Here is a 13,582-nt window from a genome sequence, read left to right as displayed (position 1 = left end):
AAAATTAAAAGCTTCAACTCATTCTTAATGAATACAGGAATAAACACTTATTAAGACATTACAGGGAAAAATATTAAAGAAAATGGTGAAGACCATTACAATTCTTTTTTGTGTGTGTATGTATGTGTGTGGTATGTATGTATATGAGGGACTATGCATGTGTGTGAAGGTCTGAGGCTGATATATCTTCTTCAACTGTTCCCCTGCAGAGATGCTTGAATGAAACCAGCCCGATTCTTAGCATCCATTTCGACCATGAGCCAGACCAGAATTGTTCGGAGAACTTGTTCCTTCAGATTTCTCTGGGAACTATACTCTCAAGCAAAGTAAAAAGAAGCTGGAGAGATGACTTAATTGTTAAAAGCACTTGCTGTTCTTGTAAATGACCAGTTTATTTTCCAGCACCTACGTTGGGTTGCCTTGCTCTTTATTGAAACCTTACACCCAGCATGAAATGGGGAAGGATCTTGTGTCCCTTCTGACCCCTACTGACCTAGGACAGCACACACAACTACATTTAATCCCACCTGTTGTTTGCAGAACAAGTGGGATAATCCATTGCTTCCAACAAATATACCAGCGCTTAATATTCACAACACACACACACAGAGGCATTATTACATTCTAAACAAGCTGAGAATGTAAACAAGCCGAGATAGTGTCTCAAAACAGTCATTCCCACAGTTCCTCTTTGTTTTATAAAAGATGTCTGTATTGTAACAGAAAGCATTCCCAGAAGTCATTCCCACATTCCCCACCTTATATATTGAGGCAGGTCTCTTAATTGAACCTAGAGTTTGCTATTTCAACTAGTCTGGCTAACCAGTTTGCTCCAGGGAGTCCCTGTCTCCACCTCCCACAAATTGTGATTACAGGCAGGCTGCCACACCCACTCAGCTTTTATAAGTGTTCTGGGATCCTAACTCAGGTCCTCATGTTTGTGCAGCAGGTGTTTTACTGGCTAAGACTTCTCCCCAGAGCTTGCTTTTGAGATAAGGTCTCACTCTGTAGCCCAGGCTGGCCTCAACTCCTGACAATCTTCCTGCCTCACCCTCCCAATGCTAGGTTATAAGTGTGAGCCACCGTTCCAGCCACTAAAGACTATTTTTAAAGCACAAATATGCCTTTCAGGATATGATGGGGTCACTTGAGTAATAAGCAGAGAAGGAAAAAGTTATGAACTTCTGCTCTAGGAAGCTCTCTGGATATTATGGCTGTTTTATGCCTATTCTAGCTACCAGGAAGGCTCAAACAAGAGGACCACCTGAGTCATGTAAACCAGACAACATAGCCCTAGACAACATAACAAGAACCCATCTTATAAAAGATTATTTTATTATTGGTTATGGGACAGAATATAGTTGCCAATCGCTTTCATTTAATCTGTACTAGGAAACTGAAGACACTAGTCAAAGCTCTAGGTTGGATGTGCCCAAGCAACACAGGATGGTCAAGGTCAAAGGCAGAAATATTTTCCACCACTTGGCTATGCTCTCTTCATGTACCACAACCATTTTACTTTTCAAATAAAGATGGCAAAAGTAATAATCTTTTTTAAAAATATTTATTATTTTGATTTATGTGTACGAGTGTATTGCCTGCATGTATGTGAGTGCACCTGTGTCGTATAATGCTTCAGAGGTCAGAAGAGGGCTTTGGCTTCCCCTGGACCTGGAGTTTAGGATGATTCATAGCCACCATGTGGGTGCTGGGAATTGAACCTGGGTCCTCTGTAAGAGCAGCCAGTGCTCTTAACCACTGAGCCATCTCTCCAGTCCCAAAAGTAATAATCTTAATTATTCCCCACCTCAACTTTAAGTTCTATGTGCTACATGTTTTACTACATGTGTAAATATTTGTGTTTTTTTTTTTTTTTTCTTTTGTGATAGGAGTCTCATTATGTATCCCAGGCTGGACTCAAACTTGTTCTGTCCCAGTCTCCTAAGTGCTGGGATTATAGGCATGAACCACCACACCACATTTAGTACATGTGTTTTAGACAGTTGACAGCATCTATAAGCATGTATCTAGGGAAATGTCCTTAAACATTTATTGATCTTTGTTTTTTCGGTCTTTTTGAGACAGAGTCTCCCTGTAGCCACAGCTGGTCTGGAACTTGCTATGTAGACTAAGCTGGTCTTGAACTCATGGAGCTCGGCCTACCTCTGCCTCCTTTGTGCTGGGATCAAAGGCGTGTGCTACCAGGCCCAGCACATTTATTGATCCTTAATATTAACATTCATTTGTATTTTACCTTAAAAAGATGTTATTTTATATACCATGGGGTAGCAGGGAAGAAAGGAAAAGGGGGAGATAAAACAAGAAAGACAGCTGGGCGTGGTGGCGCACACCTTTAATCCCAGCACTTGCGAGGCAGAGGCAGGTTGTAATCTACTTGCTGCAATGCAACCTGGTGCATAAAACGCCTTCCGAGTCAGCTGGAGCTATACCGAGAATCGAACTGAGAAATCTAACAAAAAAAAAAAAAAAAAAAAAAAAAAAACCATGAAAGATAGGGGCTGGGAAAGTTGGTCAGTTGTCAAGAGAGCTTGCCACATAACCATGAGGACCAGAGTTTGGATTTTAGGACCCATGTAACAAGCCAGGTGTCACAGACAAACACCTGTAACTCCAGATCTAAGGGAACCTATGTCTTCTTCTGGCCTCAGGGTGCAAAGGGGTCTTGGGTGTGCACACACTCACAAATACACAGATACATATACACATGTATAAATAAATCAATCTTTTTTTTGAGACAGGATATCACTATATAGCCCTGGCCTGGAACTCACTATCCAGACCAGGCTGGCCTAGCACATACAGAGATCTGCCTCTGCCTTCCAAGTTTTGGGATTAAAGTGTGTGTGCCACCAAGCCCAGGATAAAATAAAATCTTTAAAAAGAACAACTAATGGGCTAGAGAGATGGCTCAGTGGTTAAGAGCACTGGCTGCTCTTGCAGAAGACCTGGATTCAATTCCTAGCACCCACATGGTGGCTAACAACTGTTATTAACTTTAGTTCCTGGGGATCTGGCACCCTCTTCTGACCTCTGCATTGTATGACATGGGTACACTTACACGCATGCATACTATACACTTATACACATAAAAAAAATAAAAACAACTGACACCTCCCAGTGGTCTAGTGGTTAAGATTCCCTGTTCTTACTGCTGCAGCCATGGTAAGACTCCAAGTTAGGGCATGGTAGTGCTTGCCTTTAATCTCAGCACCCGGGAGGCAGAGGCAGCTGGATTGTAAATTGGAGATCAGCAGGGGCTACAGGGAGACCCTGCCTCAAAAAAAGAGGAGGGCTGAGGATGTAGTTCAGTGGTAGAGTACTTGCCTAGCATGTCTGAAGCCGAGTCAATTCCTAGCACAAAGGGGAAAAGCGAAAGACAATGCATGTATGTTTTATATTTTTATAAAGGACATGAAAATTTGTAAAAGTATTCTATTAGCTAAAGGAATGAAGGCTAGAAAATAGAATTTGCAATAAGAACGCTAAAGGAGTTAGGATTATCTAGAATTAAAGTACACTGGGTTGTTTTGTTTCTGAGGTGTATGAATAGAACCCAGGGCCTCAAACATGCTAAACAAGTATTCTATCACTGAGTTATAGTAGAATCATTTAATTATATTAACTTAAATGATTATCATACCCAAAGTGATGATTAATTTATAGCCAATGAGGGCTGGTGAGATGGCTTAATGGGTAAAGGCACCAGCTGCCAAGCTTGTTGATCTGAGTCCAATCCTTAGGAGTCACATGGTGGAATGGAAAGAGAGAATTAACTCCTATAAGGGGTCCTTTGATCTCCAGGAGTGCACCTGCACACACACCCCCACACACTCACAAAATAAATAAAATGTAATTTAAAAAAATGTGTAGCCAATGAAAATCAAGGGATATTGATCTACACTCTATTAAAATGAGAACTGAATACAAAGAACACTTACAGCAAGATGGTTAAAACATCTTCCTGAACAATTTCATCATAAGGGCATGCACATTACAGGCACTGTCACCTGACAGAGGATGCAGTGAGAGTGCAGTACCCCTTCATGACCCTTTTATAACTTGAATCTAATCATAACATAACATTAGACAAATGGGGCATACTCTTCACATTAACTGGCCTAAACCTTCAAAAGTATCAATATCAGGAAATTCAAGGAAATACTAAGGAAATGTTCCTGATTAAAGGACATTAAAGCAATATGATATGGGTGTGGTGGCCACACCTATAATCCTAGTACTCAAGAGGCTAAGGAGAATTTCCAGGTGGAGGCTAGACTGGACTATACAGCAAGTTCCATGTTAGCACTTACTGTATAGTGAGACCTGTCCCCCCCCAAACAAAAACTGCTTGGGGAGATAGCTCAGTTGGTAAAGTGCTTGCCACATACACCTGAGGACATGATTTCAATCCCTAGCACCAATGTCATAAATAAATAAAGTGAGCATAGTGGTACAAACCTTTAATTGTAGCACTCAGGAGGCAGAAGCAGGGGAATCTCTGTGAGTTTAAGGCCAGCCTGGTCTACATAGTAAGTTTCAGGCCAGCTGGGGCTACAGAGAGACGCTGTCTCAAAAAGACCAAATAAACAAACAAACAAACAAATAAAGCAAGCCAGGAGTGGTGGTGGTCTAGACAGATCCCTGTAATTCTTGGGCCAACCAAACAAAAGTAATTGGCAAGCCCCAGGTCCCAATGAGACCCAGTGAGCACCAAAGGTCCTCTCTTTCTACTACATGGGTCCCAGGGATTGAACTCAGGTCATTAGGCTCAGCAGTTCAAAGTCAGGGCCAGGGAGATGGCTCAGTTGGTAAAGTTCTTGCCATGTATGCATGAAGACCCGAGTTCAATTCCCAGAACAAACACATTAAAAAATAATACCAGTGGAGGCTAAAGAGATGGCTTAGCAGTTAAGAGCACTGACTGCTCTTGCAGAGGACCCGGGTTCGATTCCCAGCACCCACATGGCAGCTATGAACCGTCCTTAACTCCAGTTTCAGGAGAATCCGAAGCCCTTTTCTGACCTCCGCAGCACTGCATGACATGGGTGCATTCACATACATGCAGTCAATACACTCATTCACATAAAATAAAAATAATAAATAAATTTTTTTTTTTTTTTTTTAAAAAAAAGAATACTAGTGTGAGGCTGGCAAAAATTGCTGTCACTGAAGGCACTTGTTGCCAGGCTTGACGACTTTAGCTCAATCCCCAAGACCCATATGATGGAAGGAGAGCTGACTCCCACTAGCTATCCTGCTTTCCATACATGCACTGTGGTACACATATGTCCCTCCCACCAAAAAGGTGGACAGCACCCAAGAAAGGCTATCCAAGGCTATCCTCTGGCCTCCATATACATGTGTACACATATATACACACACACAGAGAAATGCAAACTTAACAAAACAAAAACAAGCTAGAATCACTAAAGACTTCTTTTAGAACATGGCAGGCAGGCAGTTTTTAAGGCAGCTCCAATAATCCAGGCCTTCTGGTATCCATGCCCTAGAAAAATCCTATTCTCCTGAATATGCTAGCCTAGTGAATTGCTTCTAATGAACAGAATATGGCAAAAGTAATGGGATGTCACCACTGAGATGGTTCAGTGGGTAAAGACCACTGTCACCAAGCCTGATAACCCAAATTCAATCCCCAGGTCCCACACAGTGGAAGGAGAGAACAAACTTCCACAAATTATCTCTGACCTCCACACCTGTACCATGGCACATGCACACATGTGTGTACACATAAACACATTAAATAAATGCAGTAAAAAAGTTAACTGAAAAAATAAAAGAGGGGCTGGTCTTGGTGGCACACACCTTTAATTCCAGCACTAGGGAGGCAGAGGCAGGTGGACCTCTGTGAGTTCCAGGCCAGCTGTGGCTACAGGGAGACCTTGTCTCAAAAAAAAAAGGGGGGGGGGGAAGAGAGAGAATAATCTAGGGGCTAGAGAGATAGCTCAGAGGTTAAGAACACCGATTGCTCTTATAGAGGACTTGGGTTCGATTCCCAGCACCCACATGGAGGATAAGAACAGTCCTTAACTCCAGTTCCAGGGGAATCCAACACCCTCTTCTGAACTCCTCGGCATTGCGTTGCACAACACAGATGCACTCACATACATGCAGGAAATACAAACACATAAAATAAAAATAATAAATATTAAAGCCGGGCATGGTGGCACACACCTTTAATCCCAGCACTTGGGAGGCGGAAGAGGTGGATCTCTGTGAGTTCAAGTCCAGCCTAGTCTACATAGTGAGTTTCAGGACAGCTGGGGCTACAAGGAGACCCTGTCTCAAAAAGACAAATAAATAAAAAATATTAAAAAAAAAAAAATCTAGACTGGGCATGCTGGTTACACACCTTTAATCCCGGCACTTGAGAGGCAGAGGCAGGCAGATCTCTAGGCCAGCTGGGGCTATAAAGATTCTGTCTTAAACAACAAAACCAGAACAAAACAAAAATTTGCTTTCACCTTGCTCTTTTGCTTGTGATAAAAGCCAGCTGCCAAGTTGTCAACTGTTCCTACAGAGTCCCATGTAACAAGGACTCAAGGGAGGTCTGTCTCTAGCCGTTGGACAGCATAGGCCTGAAGCCCTCAGTGGAGAGCCAAAAGAAAAATGAACCTTGCTAACAATCATATGCAAGAGCCTGGAAGCAGATCCTTTTCTAGCTGTGTGTTGGCTTCCCTTTTGAGGGCATCTAGACCAGAGATAAAACTAAGCCACACCTCTGGGCATGGTAGCACACACCTGCAATCCTAGCCAGGGCTACAAATTGAGACCCACGTCAACTTGGGCTATAGAGCTAAGGCAGTATCTGGAAAAAAAACAAAACAAAAAACAAAATCTAGGGCTCAAAAGATTGCTCAGTGGTTAAGAGCACTGGATGCTCTTGCAGGGGACTTGAATTTGGTTCCCAGCACCCATGTGGCAGCTAACAACTGTTTATAACCTAGTTACAGGGAGTCCAATGCTCTCTTCTGACCTCTATGGGCACTGCATGCACATGACAAACTTACATACATGCAGGCAAAACACTAATACATATAAAATAAAAAATAAAAAACACCAGGCTAGAGAGATAGCTCAGTGGTTAAGAGTGCTTGCTGCTCTTCTAGAGGACCAGAGTTTGATTCCCAGAACCCATGACTGGTAGCTAACAACTGCCTGTAACTCATGCTCTAGGGAATCTGATGCCTTACTCTGGTTTCTACAAGCTCAAGTGAGCATACATGTGCACACAAATAAAAACAAATAAACAAAACCCAAACTCAAAACTGATCTGTGCCTGGATTCATAATCCACAGAATTTGTGTGAAAATGTTTGTTGGTTAAAGTAATTAAGTTTTAAAACAATTTGCTATGCAAAATAATAGTGAACTAATACACAAAGAGAATCTAGATATTAAAAATACAGTATTATAATTTTATGGGGTTTTTTTCTGTCTTTTTGAGACAGGGTCTCCCTGTAGCCCCAGCTGACCTGGTACTCACTATGTAGACCAGGCTGGCCTTGAACTCACAGAGATCTGCCTGCCTCTGCCTCCCAAGTGCTGGGATTAAAGGCATGTGCCATCACACCCTGCTTGTCACATAGTACTATTATGACTGTTTTCTCTTCTGCAGAATGAGTAAAATAGGGCAGGAAATACAGGTTTGTGGTAGGATGCTTTTCTGGCATACAGGAGACTCTAGGTTCAATTCCCAGCACTGCCATCCACCAAAAAAGAAAACCAGTATAGCAGTAATAATATTTATTTTTATAGGAGTAGGAGAAAGATCAAATGTGTTATATATGTGAAAACATACTGCATACAAGCATTAGTACCTATTCCTCCTCTTGAGCTCTTCAGTTTTTCTTCTGTAAAAAGAAAAGGTTCAGCCGGGCATGGTGGCGCACGCCTTTAATCCCAGCACTTGGGAGGTAGAGACAGGTGGATCTCTGTGAGTTCAAGGCCAGCCTGGTCAAGATAATGAGTTCCAGGACAGCTAGGGCTACAGGGAGACCCTATCTCAAAAAGACAAAAAAAAAAAAAAAGGTTCATGGATGTGGTGGCTCCCATCTATAATCCCAGCATTTGGAATTGAGGCAGTAGAACTAAAAATACGAAGCTAGTCTTGGGCTACAGGCTACAGTGCAAGTTTCAGGTGCTGACACAAAACAAAAAACAAAACAAACAAAAAGATTCAATAATCTCAATGTTCCTTTGAGGGGTAACATGATGATGCTAACTTTCATGTACCAGTTCTTACTCAGATTGTTTCTTCAGTTTAGAATACCAGGGTAAACAGTGTAATGGTACAATCCTAGGAGCAGATGGAACTGCTATGTGAACTACATGAACTAAAAAGGATATAGAAAAGGTCTCCACTCTGTTGAAAAAGGCCTCTTTGCTTGTAGACTCCAAAGGAGGCTGTTCTGCCTGAGGTGATCCATTAACTGGCTGGGCTGTGGCAGATGTAGCCTTCCTGAAATAAAACAGTAGAACAGTGGGTCATCTTTTCTTCTGCTTGAAGATTCTGTGCTTAGTTGTTCTACACACCATATCGCTAATCACAGCCAAACTGGATCTTAGGCTTCTAAAAATCATTTCAGTCACCACATTTCATTCATCATGCTTATTTTTCCAATGATTTCATAATACTTACTAAATAGACTCTAAATTCTTCAATCTGGCATTTATAATACTTTATAGTGTAGTCAGATTCTCCTATCTCATTCATTGTTCTCTAACAGTATTTTGTATAACTTTAGTAAACACAAAAGAAGGCCTTCAAGTCTTCTGATATTATTTCATTATACAGTTTAAACCACTTTAGAAGTCACTCTGTAACCCAGGCTGGCCTAGAGCTACTATGCCTGGCCAGAAATTTAACTCTTTACAAAAATTTATTACTACTATTATTATTGTTTGTGTGTGTGTGTGTGTATGCCTGTGCCACAGTACATGAGTGGAGGTCATGGAAAAACTCTGTAGAGTCAGTTTTCTTCTTTCACCTTTACATGGGTTCCAAGGATTGAACTCGGGTCACCAGGCTTCCATGGCAAGCGTCTTTACCTGCTGACTCATCTTGCTCACCCAGAAATTTAACTCATTTTTGGTCTTTTGAGACAAGGTATTACTATGTAGCACTCGCTGGCCTGAAACTCACTATGTAGATCAGGCTAGCCTTGAACTCAAAGAGATTTACCTGTCTCTGCCTCCCAAGTACTGAGATTGCAGGTATGTACATCATGCTGGACTCAGAATTTTTTAATTTTATTTTATGTGTATGACTGCTTTGCCTTCTTGCATGTGAGCGCACCCCACACATGCCTGGTGCCCATGGAGGCCAGAATAGGGCATCAGATCACTTGGAGTTAAAGATGGTTATTAGCTGCCATATGGGCAAATAGGAATCGAACCCAGGTCCTCTGGAAGAGCAGCCAGTACTCTTAACCACTCAGACATCTCTCCAGCTCAGAAACTTAACTCTCATTATCAGAAAAAATAGCTTTGATGTCCTTACCTACATGGACCCTTGTTATCCATGCCTTCTGAAAAAAAACCAATTAGGGGCTAGAGAGATGGCTCAAGAGTTAAGAACACTAAATACTCTTGCAGAGGACCTGGGTTTGGTTCCCAGAACCCACATGGTGACTCATAACTGCCTAGAACTCTAGTTCCAAGGGATCTGATACCTTCTTCTGGCCTCTTCAGGGTCCTGCATGCATGTGGTACATATAAACTCATTCAGGCATACACATATATATTAAAAACAACAAAAACCAATTAGAAAATTCAAATCAAGGATAATACCATTAAATTTTATGAAAAAACTTCAGAAAGAAAAACAATCAAAATCCAACAAAACCACAGATAAAAATCAGCCAAGAGCCAGGCATGATGGTGACGCCCTTAATCCCAGCACTGGGGAGGCAGATGCAGAGGCAGGTGGATCTCCATGAGATTGAGGCCAGGGTAGTCTATGAGTTCCAGGCCAGCTGGGGCTACAGGGAGACCCTGTGTCAAAAAAGACCAAAAGAAAAAACAAACACAAAACAAAAAACAGCCAAGCCATTATTTCATTTTCAATGAAAGGCATTTCTATAACACCCAGGAACAGAAAGGGTCAGGTGGGGTGGGTAGAATTGTTGGAACAAGAACCATTTGTTTAATTTTATCTTGTGTGTGTGTGTGATGCAGATAAATGTGCCACCCCCCCCCCCCCCCCCCCCCCCCCCGTTTGTGACTTTTTTTTTTTTTCAGATAGGGTCTTACTGTAGTCCAGGCTGGTTTAGGAACTCACTCTGTAGGCCAAGCTGGTTTAGAATTCATGGCAATCCTCCTGGTTCAGTCACTCAAGTGTGGGATTACTGACAAGAGCCACCATGACCGGCTAAGAACCACTTTAATAAGAATAAGATAACACCAATAACTGTGGCTTGAAAGAAATATATTTTATTCTAAGACTCTTCCTCAGAGATTTACAGAGTGCCTCAAGGATATGATTTTTTTGGAAAAAATTGAGATCTCTAAACTTGGATAAGAATTAAATATTTATTTTGCAGACCTCTGAAAATTGCATGACTTCAATTATGACTGTTAAGAAAAAAACAAACCCATTGTTCACTGCAGTCTAAACAGTATCTGTGAATTTGTCTACAACAGAAAAAAATTGATTTACATTATGGTTGGCTATATTTCAAAATAGTATTTATGCTATCACTACTTCAAACTTATGGCTGATTGTAAACAACGCTCCTATACACAAACTGTCTCTCCCCCGTCTGGAGAGGGAGGGAAAGAAAAAGAAAGAAAACGTTATTACATAACTTCTCCTTTATGGCGTAATTGGTTTCATTTATGATCCCATGAAATTTGTTTTACGTATTTAACTTTTTCTTTCTTTTTTCGGAAAAGGGGTTCCTTAGCTTCATAAGACTGTAAGGCTCCATGGCACACAAAAAAATGTTAAGAACCCTAATTAATAGTTGGGGCGCTAATTCAGCGAATAGTTCTCTCTCCCTCTAAAAAAGTCTTCCGGCAAAATTTCGCACGTGACGCCAAGTCAAATACATCCGGAGATCAAAGCCAAGCAATCAGGGAATCCCTAGTCTTTCACATCCCATGAAGAATTCATCTCCACTGACCAAGCCTCGGACCCAAAGTACCCGCTGAGCCCCTGCCCCTGTTCCAGGCCCATGTCCCCAAAGCCCTCCAATCTTCCAGCGCCCGATCCGGGGCTGACTGGAGAACTCACGCGTCGGTGCCTCCCTCTTCCGGGGAAATTCCCTCATCTATCAGCTGCCGGACTTTCTGAGGAGTCACTTCAGGCGAACGAACGACTGTACCCCAAGTCTTTTCAACACCCGCGGCAACCTGCTGCGCCTCGCTGGGAGCCGCCATCTTGGTCCGTTGCCGAGTCGCTTCCCCGCGGGTGAGGAGGCTCGGGAACTTCCGTTCCGGTGTTAAGATCCGCCTCTAGAGGCAGCCTCAGGCTGCAAAGTTGTGATCTCAGGTTCCACCCCTTCCAGGTTATCTAAAGGGTTCTGCAGTGGTGTAGGACTAGGTGTAGGTTTATGGGTTCTTTTACGAACCAACGTGTTTAGGTTGATTAAGGATTTTTAGAGCAGTGTCTATCTAGATTCAGTAGCTATGAGGGGACAATTGTAATCTTCAAATAATTCATCCTAGCTCTCCTAAATTACATCTTTTTACAGGTAAGGAAACGGCCATCCTTATTTGAGAACAAGTAATTTGTAGCCCTTCATTTGATTGTGTTGTGAGCGTAAGGAGAAGTCGCATATGACACTATGGAACACTCCATCCTTTTAAAAACATTTATTATGTCCTGAAGTAATGGACCAAAAAGATGTACATAAGCTGGGGGGTGGTGGCCCACGCCTTTAATCCCAGCACTTGGGAAGCAGAGGCAGATGGATCTTTGTGAGCTCAAGGCCAACCTTGTCTACATAGGGAGTTCCTGGCTAGCTGGGACTACAGGGAGACGCTGTCTCAAAAAGACCAAAAAAAAAAAAAACCTAACTGAAAAATGGTTTCACCCTCAGAATGATAACTTTGAGGTAAATGCATATTTTATTTTATTTATTTATTTTTTGGTCTTTTTGAGACTGTGGATGGTGCCAGATGTAACACCAAGTACTCCACCCACTAAGCTGTAACGCTTTTAGTTTGAAGAGCAACATCCAAACTAACATAATTGCATAGTTTTCTTTCAGAGTTCTGGGGATCAAACCCACAGCCTCAGATATGCTAGATTTTTTTCCAAAATTTTATTTTTTTTATGTGTATGGATGTTTGCCTGTGCCGGCATAGTCCACCAAGAGGACTTTGAATCCCCCTGGAGCTGGAGTTACAGATGGTTGTGAGCCGCCTTGGGGATACTGGGAACCAAATCCTAGGCCTCTGCCAATATTCTTTTTGTTTGTTTGAGACGGCCTCCCTGTAGCCCAGCTGGAACTCGCTATACAGACCAGGCTGGACTTGAACTCACAGAGATCCACCTGCCTCAGCCTCCCAGTGCTGGGACTAAAGGCCTGTGCCACCACACTGGGCTCTGCCAGTATTCTTGACTACTGAGCCATCTCTAGCCCCAACATAAGTAGTTCTTAATAGAGTTTGACATCAAGCATATTTTCCTATCCATTTTTTGTTCATTTTTCACCAAGATCCTGACGATAGCACTCTATCACTGAGCTATAGCCTCAGGCCCTTCCTATAGTTTTAAACTCATGATTGTAAATTTTCCAAGGAAGGTCTGTAGAGGACTGTAACAGGAGGACCTACTTTGGGTTGCAGATTTTCCTGAGAAAATCAGCTGTTGGGTGGATGTGGTGACTACTCAGGAAGTAGAGGCATGAGTATCAGGAATTCCAGGCCAGTTTAGATATGTAATGTGTGAGACCCTGTACTACTACTACTACTACTACTACTACTACTACTATTACTACTACTACTATTACTACTACTACTATTATTACTACTACTACTACTATTACTACTACTACTACTACTACTACTACTAATAATAATAATAAAGTAACCCAGCCCAGCACTCAGGAGTAGTCAGGCAGATCTCTGTGAGATCAAGGTCAGCCTTTTCAACATAGTGAGTTCCAGGCCAGCTAGGGTTACAGGGAGACTCTTTCTCAAAAAAGGAAAGAAAAAGGAAAAAAAAAAAAAAAAAAAAAAAAAAAAAAAAAAAAAAAAAAAAAAACCAACAAAACCAAAAACCAAAACCTACCAAGCCAGATGTGGTAGTACACACCTTTAATCCCAGCACTCTAGCACTCTGGAGGCAAGAGGCAGCTGTACCTCTGTGAGGCCAGCCTGGTCTTGAACTCACAGAGATCCACCTACCTCTGCCTCTGCCACCAAACTTGTCTAGGAAATTCTTTAAGAAAAAATAAGCAAACGGGTTTGTATTGTTTACTTAATTTTTAGTCTTTAAACAAAAATTTTTTTTGGTCTTTTTGAGATAGGGTCTCCCTGTAGCCACAACTGGCCTGGAGTCACTATGGAGACCAGATAGTTACTCTTTAATTTTT

At 42.0% G+C, this 13,582-nt stretch overlaps 1 protein-coding gene across 2 annotated transcripts in view; it reads right to left on the bottom strand.

Annotated features, from left to right (window-relative positions):
- Positions 1 to 11,503, bottom strand: part of Zc3hc1 (zinc finger C3HC-type containing 1) — a 30,798-nt gene extending 19,295 nt beyond the window's left edge. The window contains exons 1-3 of one of the 2 annotated variants that reach the window (XM_008846349.2): positions 11,275 to 11,396; positions 10,321 to 10,420; positions 8,388 to 8,499 (exon numbers count right to left, since the gene is read on the bottom strand). In XM_008846349.2, the coding sequence (XP_008844571.1) occupies positions 8,388 to 8,499; positions 10,321 to 10,349 (141 nt within the window). In that variant the 5' untranslated portion in view covers positions 10,350 to 10,420; positions 11,275 to 11,396. Of the gene's footprint in view, positions 1 to 8,387; positions 8,500 to 10,320; positions 10,421 to 11,274 lie in introns of both variants that reach the window. The other variant, XM_008846348.1, reaches the window with a different exon arrangement.
- Positions 11,504 to 13,582: the final 2,079 nt, after the last annotated feature.

Source organism: Nannospalax galili, unplaced genomic scaffold (assembly GCF_000622305.1).
Source record: "Nannospalax galili isolate Female #2095 unplaced genomic scaffold, S.galili_v1.0 scaffold660, whole genome shotgun sequence".
NCBI classification, from domain to species: Eukaryota; Metazoa; Chordata; class Mammalia; order Rodentia; family Spalacidae; genus Nannospalax; species Nannospalax galili.
This window is presented reverse-complemented; position numbering and strand designations above follow the sequence as displayed.